The 18,642-nt window shown below is 60.1% G+C and overlaps 1 protein-coding gene across 3 annotated transcripts in view; it reads right to left on the reverse strand.

The window, feature by feature from the left end:
• The window catches only part of SEPTIN9 (septin 9), a 151,823-nt gene that overhangs the window by 63,316 nt on the left and 69,865 nt on the right, over positions 1–18,642 (reverse strand). For all 3 annotated transcript variants that reach the window (XM_035025907.1, XM_035025909.1, XM_035025908.1), the window contains one exon: positions 8,129–8,770. In XM_035025907.1, coding sequence (XP_034881798.1) covers positions 8,129–8,770 — 642 coding nt within the window. The remainder of the gene's footprint in view (positions 1–8,128; positions 8,771–18,642) is intronic.

Consider the following 18,642-nt stretch of genomic DNA (forward strand, 5'->3'; position numbering starts at 1 on the left):
TTCCCTATAATCCTGGAATGCTGGAAGCCTCTAAGCAGGGCATGGATCCCAACAGAGGAAGAAAAAAAAGGAATGCACTTGACAACCTTTGGGTTAAAAACCTCTGTTCGGAAGAACACACTATAAATAGAATCGAAAGTCAACAACTGGGAAGAAGCACTTGTAGCAGCTACAACAAAGATGCACAAGGTGACAACTTCTTAAGAAGAAAATGTCAACGCTACAAGGATGAACAGCCCAACCCGGGTGAAGAAGGGCAGGAAGGAGCCACTCACAGAGAACCCAGGGCCCTTGGCCTGTAAACACAGGAGATACTCCCCTTCACACCCAGAAAGACGGAGGAAATAAAGCCCCAGTCCCATAGCTTTCCAGCCCCGCTGCCCCAGGCCAGGGCCCAGGACCGCTGTGCTGTGAGTACCAGAATTTGGTGTAACCGCTTAGAGGCCAGTTTGGCAACATGGATCAACATTTTAAATGCACCTGTCCCATGATGCAGAAATCCCACTGCTGAAGTTGGGCAGGCCCATGCACACGAATATAAATGCAAGCATGCTCATCGAAGCCTCGCGCATCACGATGAACAGCGGAGCAGGGACGGTAGGACCAGAGGGACCTGCTGGGCACAAAGACAGCACCAGGATAATGGAGAAATAAAAAGCCAGTTGCAGGAGTCTGATTTCACTTGATATCTATGCAAAGACTTCTCTCCACGGGCACTGAAGGACGGTCCACATGTGCAAACCCAGAAGGACACACAACGCACCCAGCCGTTAACAACAGGCTGCCCTGGGGAAGGAGGAGGGGGAGGGTGTCCAGAAAGACAGACTTCCTTTCCACAGTTCCTGGGATAGTTATTTCTTCTCTTCCAACACTGGCCACGCACCGCTCTTTGGGATGAGACGAGAAAAGCTAACTGGGAGTCCAGAGCGGACAAGCCTGCGGAGGGAGGGGCACCGTGTGAGGAGCAACCAAGCCCGTCCTCGAAGGGCAAGGCCTTCGGTTTTCGTTCCTGTGCTTGTTCCGCCAAAGCCTTCCGGTGCCGGGCCCGCGCTGGCCGGCTTTGCCCCACACCGCGTTCGTTCTGCCGATGCTGTGCTGGAGGAATCGTGCCCACCGCACGACGAGCCGCCAGCCACCGGGACAGCAGTGACCGGGCGTGCGCGGGGCGGACACGGGAGCCCGGGCGGCCCGACGATGAAGCCCGTGCCCGCCAGCTGCGCCCCCACACGCGAGTGGGCAAGGCCTCCCAGGTGACCCCTGCCTCTTCACATTCTATGCTTTGACATCGAAACCTCTGGGGGTCCTTCTAGAAGGAGGGAGATGGCAGCGGAGGGAACGGGGAGGGGAGACTGAGCATGGGCGCTCCATGCCCCCCTCTTCAAAAAGGCACGTCCCCTTTTATCCCTGTCCCACTGCTCAGGGAACTGGAAGCTCAGGCCCGGGCACAAGCTGCGTCTGCTCACGAGCGACATCCCGGAGCTCCAGGTGCCCCTGGGATTCCCGGGGGGCACCTGTGACGCCCACGGAAAGCCCCAGGTCAGGGAAAGCCGACCCGGAGAGAGGAAGTCACATCGTGCCCAGAGAAGAGCCTCCGGGCCCGCTCCCCGCGTCCCCCCCCCCACGGCTCTGGGGCAGGCCACCACAGGTCCACGTTTGGCCACGGCAGGCCACTGTGAACAAGTGGCGTCCTCCAGGCCAACCGTCAGAACCCGGAGTCTGGCCAGGGCTGCCCACCCTCAGGGCCCCGGGTAGGGGTCCGAGCGCGCTCCTCCAACACTGAACGTGTCCTCTGTCGGGCCGCACAGAGCGTGGCTGTCCGGCACGGCAGTCCCCCCGACGGCGGCCCCGCCGTGCGGACCCTGGCTCCCAGCGGCCGTCCCGGGCCCGGGAGGCTGCGCATGCAGACGCAGCTCCTCTTCGGACAGCTGCTCCAGCTTCCCGGAACGAGCATGCGGGAGGCCTCAGCCAGCGCCACGTGTCTGGGAGCCCGGGTTCCATCCTGGGGCCAGGCCGGCTGGTCAGGGCCACAGCCCCCAGGCAGGGAAGTGCGGGGACCCGCCTCCAGCGCCTGCCTCCCTGCCCTGCCCTCCCCGCAGCTGTGCCTGGCTCTGTGTAAGGCATTCCGCAGCTGCTGGGGCTGCGTTCCCTGCATGGGCTCTCGTTCCTTCTCCCACCCTGGGCTGCGCTGGGCAGACAGCCGGCCTGGCCGGCCAGGGGAGGCGGGTCCTTTTTCCCGGGCCCCGGAGCCAAGTTCTGTCCTTGCTGCCCCCTACTCTGCCACACCTCGAAGGACACACCCCTGGTCCTGGCACTGTCCTCCTGCACCCCTGTGCACGGGGACTTCCTGCCTCAGACACAGAGGGGAAGTGTGCTTGTTCCTACCAGGGGGAAGGAGAAAGAGACCCAATCCCGAAAAGCAAGTGGGTGCCTGGATGCTCTCTAGGGCCGGGTTAGGAACATGGGAGGAGCTCAGAGCAGAGGAGTCTTCCAGGTAAGGCAGCTTGGTGGGAACGTCCCTGCTGAAGGCATGGCCTTGTCCTGCCACAAGAGAAACATTTAGAGGCGCCTGGGTGGCTCAGTCGGTTAAACGGCTGACTCTGGATTTCAGCTCAGGTCAGGATCCCAAGGTCCTGGGATCGAGCCCCACGTCGGGCTCCCTGGTCAGCGGGGAGTCTGCTTCTCCCTCTGCCTTCCCATCCCCTGCGTGCACACATGTGTGCACGCAACTCTCTCTCTCTCTCAAATAAATAAACCTTTAAAAAAAAAGAAAGAAAGAAACTAAAAGAAACATTTAGCCCCACACAGAAGGAAATTCTGCAGGCCAAGGGCCCAGGGCATGGTGAGGTGCGAGCCCACAGCTCTGCTTGCTTTATCACACACAAATGAGTCCCTCAACATTTATCAAGCTCCTGCTGTATGCCAGGTGCTGGATGAAACGCCACCAGGGAGTTCATGGCCCAGTGTCAGGCCCAGAGTGGACCCTAGTCAGTGGGGTGTCCTGTTAACACGGTGTGGGGGGAGTCTAGGGAGGCTTTGCAGAGCCTGGGCCTTTCCTCCCTAATCCAGTGGTCACCCTCTCCCCCACCTCCCCACTCCGGGCCTGGCACATTCCTACCCACTGGCTGACCCCTCCTCCCCCTTCACACTCAGTACACACCTGTCTTTCCCTGAAGCCTCCTCTGCCCAGCCTCCTCCATCCCTGGGTCTCTGCTGGGGGTCCCATGAGCCCCGTGCTTCTAGCCCCCGCTGTCCCCCACAGAGCTGACACCGTCTCTGTTCTGTCCCAGCCCCTAACGCAGGCTTGGTGCAGCAGGAACCCAGGTCCACCCAGAAGGCAGCAGGCACCCCCCGTATGCACAACGCCATGCCTACTGCCAGAAGCCTGGGGACCTGATGGCCACCTGCCTCAATGCTCCACCCAGAGCCAAGAACATTTCTAGATGTTTTTAGTCAGAGGGAAACCCTACCGAGACACTTGGTGAGTCTGCCCCACCCCAATTTCACACCCACCATCACCAGCCACACCTGGCACCACCGTGAACAGGGTTCTGGCCCTAATGCCTCAGGACAGGAGCCCCAACCAGTCCCTTGTGGGACAGATCAAGAAACTGAGGCTGGGGGGCAGGCAAAGGGATGGCTCACAACCAGCTGGCCCATGGGGCAGAACCAGGCCCCGGGCAAGAACACAGCGGGAGCCGGTCCAGGGCCCTTCGATCCCCAGCCAGCCCAGTCAGCCCCAGCCTGCCCCAAGGCTCCCAGTTAGCATCCGGCGACGGCAAAGCAGCAGCCCGGAGACTGAGCAGCCTGTGCCCGCCTTATAAGGCAGTCTCGGGGGAAACTTGGCTGGTGTCAGCCATGGAACCAGAGGTGGGTGGTTCCCGAGGGGGAGCGGAGTCAGTGGCTCACCGCACAGACATGGTTCTGGGTCCTGTGGCCCAGCCCCACCCAGAGCCACTCATGCAGGGGCAGGGGAAAAGCAGGGACCTAGGCGAGGGGACAAGGCCGTACTCACCCTGAGCCTGAGAGAAGCAGGAATGACCGAGGGTGACAAGGAGGGTCAGGGGTCAGGGCCTGGGACCAGCAGCCTCAGAAACACAGACCCCAATGCGCCAGAATGGAGCAGGTCAGACCTGCGGGGTTATTGGTTGACCAGGAAAGGATCTGCTTGGTCCCTGCAAGGTCCCATGGGGTCCCTGGGGTCCTGATGTCCGAAAGGGCCACAAAAAGCCATCTCACCCCTCCAACATTGTTTTATTGAGTACCTACTACATCTATGTCACTCAGCCAGTAAAACAAACAAACAAAAACAAAAAAACCTTGAAGGAAACAGACAACAGCCTTACCCTCAAATAACCCAGAACCTAGTAGGGCATGGAGGGAATTCTGAAAAATACAGAACAAATGCTCAGAGTGGATATCGCTGGATTACAGGTGAACCTTAGATTCTAACTTCTAGATTTCCTAAACCTGGAAAGAAAAGGTACGCTGAGAAGCTATTTTTACATTAGAAGTCTAGCAGAGGAAAAATGTTTCATGCAACACAAGTAATTAACATTGCAAGCCACACACAAGATATCATAGACCAGAAAAAATGCGAAAAGGCACAGGAGTCAAAGGAAATGAGACTACCTCTGACTCTAGTAGGAGGGCTTCATGGAAGAGGTGCCATTTGAGCTGGGCTGTGAAGGATGCACAGAAGTTGAAAAAGCAGCAACGTGAAGAGGAAGAAGGTCAGGGGCTAGGGGTCAGGAGGTCAGGGCAGGAGGTGAGGAAAGGTGACCTGTGAAGGCCATAACAGGACCAGAGCAGGAGGAGCCTGGGGAACAGGGAGATTTGAGCTGGACAAGAGAGGGAACCAACTGTGGAGGGCCCCATGGACAGCGGGCCAGGGAAGGCCCAAGGCTGGTGGGGATTTCGTCAGTGCTGTGCTGTAGGAAGCTCCATCTGGGAGCAGCTCGGCCATGGTCCCTGGAGACCCTGTCCTGCACCTGAAGCCACAGTCCAGAAGGCAGAGGGCACGGAGCTCCCTCCCTCCCTCCCTGATCCTTCACCCCTGTGGTGCCAGCTGGCCTCGGGTGCCAGGGACGGCGTGCCCACAGGGGGCAGTCGGAGCAAGGCCTGCAGGGTGGGGGGCTTCTGGGAGGGGGCAGAAGGGGATGGGAGTGCCACCCCGGTGGGAAAGATGGATGGGAAGCCAGGTTGAGGGGCAATCGGATCTGTGTCTGGATGGACTGGACGGGAGATGACCAGAAGAGAGGGAGGGGCAGGGGAGCAGACAGAGCCTCAGAGCAGGGGACCCCCAGAAGCCACTGCAACAGATTCCAGGACCACACCTCCACTGGAAAGGCCCTGCCTGCCACCGAGCTTGCCCAGGACTCCAAGAATGGACATCCAAGGCCGAGACGGTCAGGGCCAAGTTCTCCAGCCCACAGTGGGTCCTGCTTCCCCCTCCTCACCCAACCTCTCACACCCTGCATTACTCCCAGGCCCCAGGACCAGAGTCACCCGCAGTGCTGCCCGAAGGGAACAGAATCCTCCCCAACGGAGCCATCCGAGCCCCCACTTCCTCCAGCCCTCCCCCTCCCCCAGCATTCCTCCCCTTTGCAGCCGTCTATCTAACTGCATCTGTCCAGCCTGAAGGTTCTCAACCTGTGAGCACCGGTCTCAGAGAGCCCCTTCCCCACCCAGCTGATGAGACACGGGAGGTCCCGGCACACACCCCCCTCCCCAGCTGACACTCCGAGGCAGGACGACAGCCACTGGCCCATGAGCTGGACCCCCATCTGCTGGACCCACTGGCTGCTCTCAGGGGCACCGGGGTCTGGGCTGCTGACCGCAGGGCTCTGGCACTGGGCTTGGACATTTAAACTCTCTTCCACAGAGAAAGTCTGCGGTTCCCTCTGAGCTCCAGGCTCCGGGGCACCTCGGGAATGCTGCCTCAGCTCCCCTTCTTCACCTGGGTAAATCCTACTTTCTCCAAGGCTGGCTCAAGCAGCTTGGGCTCCGGGAAGACCCCCACAGCCCCCTCGATGGCTCCTGGCTGCTCTTTAGTGGCTGTTGTCCTGAGGCAGAGCCAGCCTGACTGGCCCAGTGGCCCTGAGACTGTGCCCTGCCCACCCTGATGACCCAGGGCAGTACCACCCTGGGCAGACCCCCCCGCCCATCCCCCAGAGCCAGGACCGCCTCCTCACTCAACCACCACGAGCTGCCATCAAGATCTGGCCGTGGACGGGCCTGGTGATGACCATGTCCCCAACCGGGATATGACCAGAGGAGAGGGAGGGGGTCGTATCTGGTGGCAAAGGCCCTGGACCAACAGAAGACCACTCCCCACACACTGGGCATGCCTTCGTGCCAACACCACAGTATCTGAGTGGGTGGGCGTGGCTCTGCAGGGTCAAGTTTGGGGAGATGGGAAGGTGGGCTGAGGCCCAGCACTGCAGCCAATGCAGAGTCTTGGCCCCCACCCCCATCCCAGCTGCTCGGTCAAACAAAGGGAGCTGCTCCCACCAAAGCGTGAGGAGCGCTGGCCCCCATCCAACACCCCACCCCGTCTGACGCCGAAAGCCGCCCTAGTCCCTAAGCCCACGGACCATGGGAAAACTTGTGTTCAAAAAGGAAAACCAAGAAAAACTGAAAGCAGGGTACGGACGGGCTATCCATGCACCCATGCTCACAGTGGCCAAGGAGCCGTAGCCTGGGGTCCGTCCGCGGACTCTGGCGTAAGTGAGCATGAGCCAAGTCTGTGCTGAAGGAGGAAGTCGTGGGGCGGGGGGCAAGCAAAATGGGATCTGTCCGCACAACAGAATATTACTCAGCTGTAAAAAGTAAGGAAATGCCGACACAGACTACACCACAAATGGACCGTGAGGACATGGTGCTCGGTGAAGTCGGCCAGACACGGAAGGATGAACACTGGCGGATCCCACGTCTGGGAGGTTCACAGGGACAGAGGGTAGACGGGGGGGCCGGGATGCCAGGGGCTGGCAGAGGGGGACGGGGAGTTAGTGCTTGGTGGGGACACAGTTTGGGTTTGGGAAGGTTCTGGAGACAGAGGGTGGAGTTGGCTGCATGACAGCATGAATGTGCTCAATGCCACTGAGCCTCATACTTCACGACGGTTCAAGTGGTCAATTCACGGTATGCGTATTTTACCAAAATTAATAATAATAATAATTTAAAAGGTAAATCAAAAACCTAGAATGTTTTGTTTATCCAACCCAAAGAATACTTACTGAGCATTTACTGCGTCCAAATCCTGCACTTGGAAAAGGTTTACAGCCCCGCCAGCCCCTGATCACCGTGTCCCATGGCCAGATGTTCCCAAGCGGGCCCTGGTTAGCTCCCCACGGGAGCACAACTCCGAGTTTGGGCCCTCGGAGTACAGCACCCAAGCCCCTGGCTTCCCTCCCTCACCGGAAGAGCTTCCCAAACGGAGCTGTGTGCAGGTATCATGGGGTTCCCCGGCCCAAGGACCCCTCCCTAGCTGTCCTGAGAATTGGGGCACACGGAGATTAGGCATTCTTGTTTCCCTTGCCTCCAGCCACAACCCTCCCTCCCTGAGGAAGAGTTGGAGGAAGATCCTCCAGGACAAAACCTCAGGAGGGCACAAACCCCCTCCTCCCACCCGAGGCCTCTGCCTCCGGCAGGTACTTACAGAGCAGCCCACAATCCCTCCTGAGCAGGAGCCTGCCTCCCCGTGGCCCGGCAACCAGCGGCACATGGGAGCCGGTCCTTGGGTCCCAAACCACGTCCCAACATGAGCCTGTTGCCTCCTCATTCCCCAGACTTCCAGACCCCTGCCGTTCGGGGCTCTGATAGCAGAAGCTCTACACCACGGTGCATTCTGACCAGTAAAGGGGGCCCCTCGAAACCCAAAGACTCTGGCCAAAGCCCAATGCAAGCCAAGCTTGCTGCTGCCTCCCAGTCCATCCCCAGTGGAAAGAAAGGGCTGCCAGTCCCCCTCACCAGCCTTGGGACCCCTGCCCTGGTGTATTCTTGGCCTCTCCGGAATCGCATCTCCACCCACCTGCTACCCACCCCCTCCCCCCCATATCCAGACTGAAGGGCAAAGCCAGCTCCCCATCCCCGAGCACCACAGCACGGAGGACTCGCTTTTGCTACTCACCCTCTTGGCTCTTGGGTGGGGCCTCGACCACGGGGTGCTGGGGCTTGGGCTCCAGCCTGTTCTGCAGCTGAGACATCAGGGCGTGCTCTGAATTCTCCAGGGTCTGGGGTGGGATGGGGGAGGCGGGCACCTCAGCTGGCTTGGGCACCTGGATCTCGACCCTCTTGGGGGCTGCGTCTGCAGTGGGAGCTGTGGGCACCTCGGGGATCTTAGAGGCAGGGGTCTCCATCCTCCGGTGGGTCGACTCCTGGGGCTTGACTATGGTGATCTCCGTCCTCCGAGGGGTGGGCTCTGGCGTCTTGTGGCCCAGCGCCTCGGCTCGCTTGAGCCCGAAGCGAGACGGCCCAGCGGTGCTGGCGTTCTCCACCTGCTTGGACGAGATGTCGATGGAGATCTCCGTGCGCCGGGACACGGGCTCGGCCTTGGGCCCCGAGAGCTCGACCCTCCGCAGGGCAGCCTTGGGGGATCGCTGGCTGAGGGAGTCTACATGGCGGGCTGCGGGCTCGGAGTTCTTCACGCCCAGGTCCTGGAACTTCTGGGTGGAGCTGGCCACAGTGGCCCGGAGCGCAGGGGTCTGGACCCTCCGGTGCGGGGTGGAGTTGGGCGTCTCGGCCTCCTCGACCTCAAAAGATCTTTTCAAGGCTGGAAAACAGAGCGGGGGGGATGTGAGGAGCGGACGGCTCGGGGACGCGCTGCTGAGGGAGCCAGCATGGGGGCTGCCTTGAGGGGCCCAGGAGACTCCTGCACCCTCCACCTCTTGGGAAGAAAGGGGACAGCCCCACTCTCCTAGGGGACTCCAGCACCAGCGACCGCACACACACTGGGAGAGCGAGCGAGAAGGCTGGAGCTCGGAGGACACCAGCTCTCTGTCCCCCATGGCCACGGCGTGGATGTGGCAGCCACGTTTTCTATAAAGATGTTGTGGCTCAAGCGGAGCTCTGGTTTCTTCCTTGGCAGCCTTCCTTTAACCCTCCTCACCTCCGCCCAGCGCAGACACCACATACCGCGGGCAGCAGCAACTGGGCGGGGTGGGGCGGGAGGCATCCCCAGTCACACCAGCCTCAACCACAGTCTGTCAGAATCAGGACGGCAACGATGCCATCGTGACAACCGACACCAACCGCCAACACGGGCACTGGGCTTACCGCGTATGTTCACTCCTCACGCGACCCAAAGCCGCAAATACCGGTTAACCCCTGGTACGGAGGGGGAAACTGAGGCCCTGGTGCTTAAGCAACGTGCCCAACAGCGTGGAGACAGAGTGGCGGGGCCAGAAGATGCGTCTGTCCAGCGGCAAGGCCCAAGATTCTGACCGCTTGGCTGTCCTGTTTCAGGCAGCAGAACAGAGCCCTGGCGCGGCAACTCTCTCGGTCCGCACCCTCAGCTGCAGCTGCCTCCGTGCTTTGCTACCTGCCCTAGCCGGACCTGATTCCCACCCCGCCGCCCAGTGCTTCCGCCCGGCTGCCCGCTACCTCCGCAAGGACCTGCTCCCTCCGAGGCCGGGGGACAGTGCCTGGGAAGCTGCCGGCCATCCCCACGGTCCCTGCGGCCACGCTCCCAACAAGAACCAGCTGCTCCCGCCATAAAGACCAGAGCAGAAAAGGCCCACGTGGCAGGAACATTCACCAGCTCCTTCCTGGCCAGGCCCCCAGCAGGCCCTCGGCAGCCCAGAGTGCCTCTCCCACCCCTCGCCTCACCTCGCCAACCCAGCCCCCCTCCCCGAGCCCAGGATTTCCTAGGACCCTGCCAATTCCCCCCCCGGGCCCCCAGCTGGCCCCAGCCCCAACAACAGCAATCTGGGGCCATTCTCAGCACCACCCCCCAACCCTGAGCTTTCCCTCCCCCAAATTCCAGCACAGTCTTGTCTCTTCCCAGTGGACGGTGCTTCCTCCAGAGATCAGGGCCTGGCGGGCGGCTGAGTGGGTGGGTGGCCAGAGAAGCATGTGCTCGCAAGCCCTGGGAGAGTGAGGAAGCAAAGGAGGCCCTCACCCCCGACGTCTGGCTGCCTGATCTACCGGTTCCCCAAACGTGGCACCCCAGCAGCACCCCTCTGAGCCCTGGGCACGTCTCCTTCTCGGGGCACAAAGGGCACAAAATCCTGAGTTGCAAAGCTCAGCCATCCCAGAGGCCCTGCAGGGACAGAAATGTCCCTGGTCAGGGGGACCTAGCATGTCACTGAGCACCCTGTCTCGGGGATCCGCCAGCTGCTCAGCTCTGCTGCTGCCTGGCAGGCCCGTATGCCCAATGCGGCCAGAGCTTCAGACTTGGCAGAAGAATCTGGAAATCTGCACTTTATGTGCTATCTCCTGATCTGTATATGCTGGCGCAGAGGAAAATAACCCCTCTTAAAACACGGAGCAGTCAAACAGAATCCCATCCACAGGCTGCAATTGGCCTGGGGGCCCAGCGTGTGACCTCTGGTGGATAAGGTGGCCAAAGGCGGTGGGGTCCTGTGCCGAGTGGCAGGGATGTGTCCAAGCAGGGATGCCAGCACTTCTCCCCTGGAGCCTAGCCCCTAAGAGAACCACAGAGTGCAAACCGCTCATTCCAAAGAAGGCTGAGGTGACAAAGGACAGGGCCAGGGTGCATTTAACTGGCCAGAAAGTCCTGAGCTGAACACCTGGAACACCTGGAACCGTGACCTCACAGGGTTCCCCGGGACCTCGAGGCATCTGGTCTACCCCTGGCCTCGCGAGCACTGTCCAAACTGCCCCCCGAACGGTGGTTCCTGTCTGTCTGTGAGCTCCCTAGAGGTGGGGTCCACACCCCACCCACCTCGGCACAGGCATTTCCAGGTGTCCCTGGGGTTAATCCGTGGGGCCGAGTTGGAGAACAGAAATCAGGGGGGTAGGCCTTTGCCCGCGTTCGCCCCAGAATGAGACGACCTCCTCTCCGGGAGTACCGGCGAGGCCTGTGACCCCATTTGGAGAGCCCCCTCCCTGGGAAACCCATTTGGAGGTGCCCTTAACCACCAACCCACGAGTTAGAACCGTACACCAAAGCAAAACCTGGTCCCAGTCTGACTCAGGCACCGATGGTCACGGGGTGGCGATGAATTCGAACCCGACCCGCACATAGATCACTGTTGAGCCGGGTTGGCAACCCTTCTCCCTCAGCAATCTCCACAGACGCGTGCGTCCGTCCCCACCCGCCGCCCTCTCCTCTCGCTGCTTTGATGGACCAAGGTGTTCACCCTCGGGCTTCAGGCACCGCCCCATCCCGGGTTACTCCTAGGCTTCAAGAGAACAGGAGCAGTTCCCACCCTCAGGGTGTGACTGTCAGCAAGCCGGCTGCGTTGTTAGGGTTGTTCTGGAGAATTTACGCCATCCCCCCAAAAACTTGATTCCAAGTCCCCTCCCAGGCCAGGCTCGCTGTCGCCTCCTGCCCCAGCCCAACACATTCATACGTCTCCCTCCCATGGCATCCAGGCCATGTCATGACTATGGTGATTGGCTTTGGGGTGGGGGAGTGGGTTTGGGGTCCCTGGAAACATCCTCTCCTTTGTAACTCCACGAGCCACCTCTTTGTCCCTTCATGGGCCTCAGGTGCTGCTTCTACACGAGCTGAAGGTGGGAGCAGGTCACAGGTTTGTACCTGTGGGCACGGAGCCCCGGGGAAGCCCCTAGACAAGGAGCCTCGGGAGCAGAGAGGCACCGGGTCTTCACTACCTTTTCAGCCTGAGAAGCTCCACCTTCCTCTACGGTTCTGTAATGAGTTGAATCGTGTCCCCCAAAAGGTATATCCCAGTCCCGACCCCCAGAACCTGTGAAGTTGACCATACTTGGGAAGATAAGGTAAGGATTCAAGATGACACCATCCTGAATTTAGGAGGGGCTCTAAATCCTGTAAGTGTTCTTATACAGGAGAGAAGAGGGGGATTTGACGCACAAACTCAGGCCCTGTGAGACCAGCAGAGAACGCAGTGATGCAGCCCCAAGCCAGGGGACGCCTGGGGCCACCAAGAAGCTGGGAGAAGCAGGAAGGATTCTTTCCTCATGCTTTTGGAAAGAGTATGAGCCTACTACACCTTGACTTTGGACTTCAGGCCTCCGGAACTGTGAGAATAAACTTCCGCGGTTTGAGCCCCACAGTCTGTGGTAACTTCTAACGGCAGCCCCAAGAAGTTACCGCAGCTACCGCTGCAGGGGTGAGACCTCTGCGCTGCAGGCCTGTCTGGGCTCTCCGGCCAGTGCTGCCACCCTGCCCTGCACCCCAGCCCCTCTCCAGGGACCCAGGAGAAAAAGCCACCTCCTTTTCCTCTCCGGGAATCCACAAAACCCCAGATGGTAGGAGCAGTCGTCGGGAGTGACCCTGCTCTAGATTTACACCGGGAAATTTGGTGATGAAACAAGATCATTTTTTAAGGCAGGCTTCGCAAGGGACGCCCCGTACAAAGCTGCCTCCCCACGGAGGATGTCGTGACATGAGCAGCACCCAGCTGGGAAAAATTAGCGGACTGTCCTGAAGCTTCCCCCCTCAGAATCCTAAAAACACACCCTGGGTCCCAGGCACACACACACAGCCCCCGTCCTTGGAAGCCCCCTCCACCAGCTCCGGGGGGAGGGTGGGTGGGTGGGTGTGACCTCTCCCGGTGGCAGGCACCCCTCCCCTTCCCTGCAAGGGTAGAGCCCGCCAAAGGGTGTCCACAAGCGGCCACGGAAGCCAACAAGAGTGCTCATGAGCTGGTCATTTTGCAGATTTGAGACCCTATGTGACCATATGTCAGATCTGATGCCTGGGCAGAAAAGCAGCCTCTCACTGGACCCGTGGGGAGCCGTGGGGAGCAGCACGGAGCTGCCTCTTCTGTCTGCAAGATGTCACTGAGTCAGAGGGCACAAAAGACATCTACAGCTGGACAGGACAAACCAGACTGCCTCGGAGCCTCAGACAGGTACGGGGCCATCACTGGGGAAGAAGAGATCCTGCCATCCATCCCCATGGGGCAGGAGGTGCCCCGGCTCTGCTTACACGGTTCCCAAAACAAGACTGCCCCCATTCCCCCTCCTTTGTATTCAAGTCCCCCCAAAGCCTCAAACCTCACCTGCTCCCAAAAGCCCTCCCTAACGGGCACCGGGAGTCTGGAGATGGTGGCCTGTGCACCTTGGCCTGCTGCTGGGAATTTACCCCCAGGCAATAATCCAAAGCAGAGAATTTATGTATGGGGACGTTTGCATCAGCGCTAAAATAGCAAATGCTGGAAACAATCCGGGTTTACATAGATTTTCTAAACCCATATGCCGAAGTCCTGCACCGTCATCAAAATCACGGTTTTGAAGATGAGCAATGTTGAGAATATTGAGTAAAAATAGCACGATACAAGATGCGTGCAAAGATCCGACTGCATCTCACATGCACATGTGTGGTGCGCGCACACACTCGCGGAGGACGTGGTCTCTGGATGGAGTTCAGGTGGGTGGTTTGCTCCATTAGGCTCTCCCGCCTCTTCCCAGCACGTCTGCACCAAGTGTGGGCCGCTTACCACTTTCAGGGAATAAAACCATCAACGCTCTTTTTTAAAAAACAGCCCTTGCTGCGAACAGGGGAGGCTGTGGATAATCACACACTGGCCCAGCCCCACTCCTCCTGCCCCAAAGCCTGGCCCTCCACAGCCCACTAACCACCTCCGGGCCCTCTCCAGATGCACGTCCATCCGTGCCGTGGGGGTCAAAGCAGGAGCAGCAGGATCTGGGCCTGTTTAAGGAGGAATGTGTGGCACACAAGGGGCCATTGTGAAGGCCCCTGTTCAGACCACAGGCTGCGGTGAAGCTCTCCGGCTTCCGGGCGCACAGAGCGGCCGGTCTGGGGAGGGGGCACCGGGGCTAGCCACAGAGCCCTGCTCCAATGGGGGGCCGAATGTCATGCAAGGAATGTTAGAGACCAAGGTCAAAACAAACCCAAGCACAACTCCCGGGGACGGAGCGCCGGGGACGCTGCCGATCGTGGGGTCCTATTCTGGCCTCAGGCCCCAAGAGCACCTGCCCCGGCCAAGCAGAGCCTCTTCCAGGTAGTGGCAGAGCAGGTTCTGTCCGTGAAAGGGTGGCCACCCAGGAGCCAGGGTCGGGGCCCAGGGAACCAGGCAGGGAGTATTGTCCTCCTCCCCACCCTGAGCCTGCAGGGCAAGGCCACAGGGAAACGCCACCCCGGAGGTGACTGCTCAGCCGTCAGGATGCACAGGGCTAGCCATGAGGCCCTGGTTCTCCTCCCGTTGGGGGCCAGGCCCTGGCACAGGCCCCTGGCTCTGGGTCAAGGACTCCGGCGGGGCCTTGGTGGGGACAGAGCGCCGTCTCATAGTGGCGGATAGGAGCTGGGGGCTGGGGCCACGAGAAGCTTCACCGAGTACAGCGGGGAAACGGGGCAGACAGAACACGGGTAAGTCATGGAAGCGACAAATCTTCCAAAGGAAAAGAACCCCAGGCCACAAAAGCAGGACTCATTCCAACTAAAAAATGAATTACCTACAGAAAGAGGGGCCCGGCAGGGGCAACTCCAGGCCGGGGTGGGGGGGGGTAGGGCAGAGGGCCAGGGTGCTCTGGAGGGGCCGACAGTCGCTGCACCGTGTGGGGCGGACGGCGCTCACCAGACTGCGCTCCTCAGTCAGGGCCGTGGGGAGAAGCTCGAACCGGGAGTGACTCGACCTCAGTCGTCATCACTGAGTCTCTGCTTCCTGGGCTGTCCTACTGTGGCATTGACAGGATGACACGATGGTGCCTGTGACCGAATTATCACTGTTGTTCACGTGTGCACCTGTGGGTGGGTGTGCACGCAGCGTGTGTGGTCACCCCAGGTGTGGCCAAGGTGGCATGGGCCTTACCGATGTCCCTGACACCCACGGGCAGCCTCTGCTGGTGCCCAAGCCTGGGAGGCAGCAGCCTTTAGGCTGTAAATGGAGGGTAAATACCCCAGCTGTCCCCCCTTGGGACAACTCTGGGGTGTGCGGTGCAGGGTCCCCCGGCACTCCCAGTGGGCCCCAGCTGCCCACCTGCCTAACATGCTCGGTGCTGCACCCTCCAGACCACGTCCTTCCCGGCCTCCTCCCCTGGGGGAGTACCTGGGATCACCCCCCCTTGGGTCCCTGTCTCAGGAGCTGCCTCCAGGGGCTCGGTGGAGGGGAGATGGCTAAGGGGGCAGGGGGGGAAGGGGAGAGAGGCGTGTCCTCAGGAAGCAAAAGAGTCCAAAAGGAAAAGCTTAAAAACAGACCCTGGATGAGTGGGGCCTGCCCTGGGGAGCCGAAGGCCGCAAACAGCTCGGGCACCACCAGGCAGCTGGGCCTTAGATTTCACACAGAGAACCACGTCTAACAACAAGCAAGAGGCCAAGTCCAAACAAAGGAAGAGCGGACGGATGGAGAGCAGGGCACCCATGGGTCTAAACCCTCCGCCCGGCCCCTCTCCCTCTGCCTCCCCAAGGCAAGGCCTGGCCGGGCTGCAGGGCCAGACACAGCCTGAGAGCCACATCCCATGCCAGCCCCACGCTGCTCCCACTCCGGCTCGGGTCTGGGGGCCAGCAGGGTGGCTGCCCTGGGCTGACGTGGACATGTGACCAGCCGAAGGCAGCCTGGGGAGCACAGGCAGCATGCACGTGGCCCCTCTCCCTGGCCCTGGGACCACCAGCAGCCTGCATTTCAACACCAGGCACGATCTTACCAAGGGTCCAGCCTGGGCCCCCTGGACAAAGAGGGACCGGCTGACCCCCATGAGCCCCGAGGGGACAGGGACAGCCAACAGCATCCCTGAGAACTCTGGATTCCCCAGCAGGTCTCTGCGCCCAGGGGAGGCCATGCAGCCCCAGGCAAAGCATGTCAGGTGCCCCCACCCCCGCCTTGATTTATTTGGATGACTGTCTTTCGCTTTGGGTGTGAGGAGGCACTGCACCCTCCCCCCACCGGTACCCTGGGCCTCGGGGACAGAAGCATTCCAGGGTCCTTCCTGCTCCTCACAGCCTCCACCAAGGCCTGGCCCCCTGCTCTGGAATGGCAATGTGAGAAAGTGCAGGCTGGGTCTCCCAGATGGGGCCAAGAGCAACAAACAAGCCCCCTCCCTCCCTTCCCAAGGCCGAGCGGGCTGCGCCTCATGGCGGGGGCCCTCCACACAGCCTCCATGGCACCCGGCCCTTCCCAGGCCGTGACATTTCCAGGCACAAAAAGAATACAAAAGCCAGGAGTGGAGCACCAGCGACCCCCAACCCATACACATGCACGTGTGTGCGTGCACACACACACACGAGACCCCTCGGCTATGAGCGGGGGAGCCCAGTGGCAGCTAGGGTCAAAAGCAGCCCCCAGACCCCAGACCTTCTCTTATTCCCCAAACTCCCTGGAACAGGCTCTCTGACAACCTGGCAGGCAAGCAAGGACACAGACGGAACCAGCCCTCCCCAGCCTCGCTACACAGTCCAGTCCCCGCAGGATGGGACGGGAGGTCCTACTTGATTCCTTTACAACGGCTTCCAGATTCTTCTATGTGACCTACAGAAGACACTGGTCGAAGGTAGCCCCCAACATAGGTCCAAGTCCTAATTCCCAAAACATTTGAAAGGGACCTTGCTTGGGAAAAGGGTCTTTGCAGAAGTAATTGAGGATCTAGAGATGAGATCATCCTGGATAAGGGTGGGCCCTACATCCGATGGCAGGTGTCCTCCTAAGATACAGAAAACGAGAAGAAGGCCACGTGACAGGGGGCAGGGACTGGAGGGATGGGTCTACAAGCCAAGGACTGTCACTGAAGCTGGGACAGATGCCTGGGACATACGCTCCCTCCGAGCACCCAGCAGGAACCAACCCCTGCCCACACCTTGACTTCGGACTGTGGGTTCCAGAAGAGGGACAGACTAAACGGCTAGTGTTTTAAGCCGTCCAGTATGGCACTTTGTTACAGCCCCAGGAAATGAACACACCAACATAACACAGAAGAGAGAAGGAGGTCTTGCAAGCACCGTGGCCGCCTTCTGTGGATGCTGAAGCCACTTCCCGCCAGGACTCACCAGCTCTGAGAAGGGGAACATGGGTACCCCGGAATCAGTCTGGCCTGGCGAGAAGGAGCCTCCCCCGCTTGGCCTGCATCAGGCCACTGGTTCACCCCTTCCCCCTCCTGCTACTTGCTCTCCCTCCCCGGCCTCAGAGCCTCCCCCATGTCCACCGGGACAGAGCCCATGCATCCCGCCCACCCAGGATGTCCCAACTCACACCTACAATCCCAGTGTCACAAGACAGTGCACCCTGTTCGCTCCCAACACTGTCCCCCTTGGGCAAAAAGTTCTCTGGTCGACCTCCCTTCAGAGGGCTCATTACTGGTGTTTACCCCTCCCCAACCAGAGAAGGGTCTCGGGGTGACAGCTGTCCAGTCCGGGAGACCCAGCAGGCAGCCGGGGACAGCCGCCGAGCAACTCCTGCTGCGAGAAGTCTCTCTACACGGAGCAGAATGACGACACACAGGCACGGAGCCTCTTCTCCCGGATGAAGGCCCCTTTGTGTTTGCTCCTGCCATCTGCCCGGTCCCCTTGGGTCCGGTGACACCAGTGTCATTCCAGGCAGGTTTAAAAGTCCCCTAAGACCCTGGACCACATCTCTTCCTTGACTAAAGTTATGGGAACGTGTGACATGCGGAACAATCTTTGCAGACAGAGGATCTTGTCCTCTCCTCTCTCAAACCAAGGAGAGAGCAAGAGCAGCGCGAGGGAACCCAGCTGAGCTCCCAGCAGAGATGCGGATGAGATAGGGCAAGAATGTCCTGCCCTGGGTGGGGACGCCAGGCTACCCGTGGAGCTCTCCCTAGACGGAGGAGGGGCCCAGCCTGGAGGGAGAGGAGGGGATACATGACCTCTTGGCCTCCTGGGGTCGAAGGTTCTCAGATAAATGGCAGCCAGGGAGGGCAGGAGGGAGGCCCTGGGAGGGGACTGACTTCAAAACCCGAAACCACGGGCCACAGCTTCAACGGCCTCAGAGGTCACAAAGCCCAGAGCCCTTCAGCCTGTAACCTCCTTCCCAGGCACCCCAGACATCCTGTGGGGGTTTCCAGGGGGTCCTGCCCCAGAAAGAGAACAGAGCTCCCGGTTCCAGGTCGGAGCACAGCCCCTCCCCCAAGAGGGTCCCCACCACCGACACAGCCCTCTCCCTTTTTTCTACCCACACCCTCCAACCGCCCACCGCTCCCCCAAACACACCTTCCCCCAAACCTCGGGATGCCACCCCGGCCCCACCCCTGACCACGGAGCAAGGATAGTCCATGAAAATCCCTCTGCATGGGACGCCTGGGGGGGCTCAGTCGGGGAAACCTCTGCCTTCGGCTCGGGTCATGATCCCAGGGTCCTGGGATCCAGTCCTGCATCGGGCTCCCTGCTCCTCCCTCTGCCTGCAGCTCTCCCTGCTTGGGCACTCTCTCTCTATCTCCGACAAATAAATAAAATCTTGAGAGAGAGAGAAAAAGAGAGAGAGAAAGAAAAAGAAAACAAGGAAGGAGAGAGAAAGAAGGAAAGGAAGGAAGGAAGGAAGGAAGGAAGGAAGGAAGGAAGGAAGGAAG

The sequence above is a fragment of the Mirounga leonina genome, unplaced genomic scaffold (genome assembly GCF_011800145.1).
Source record: "Mirounga leonina isolate KUSES-001 unplaced genomic scaffold, KU_Mleo_1.0 Mir_197, whole genome shotgun sequence".
NCBI lineage: Eukaryota > Metazoa > Chordata > Mammalia > Carnivora > Phocidae > Mirounga > Mirounga leonina.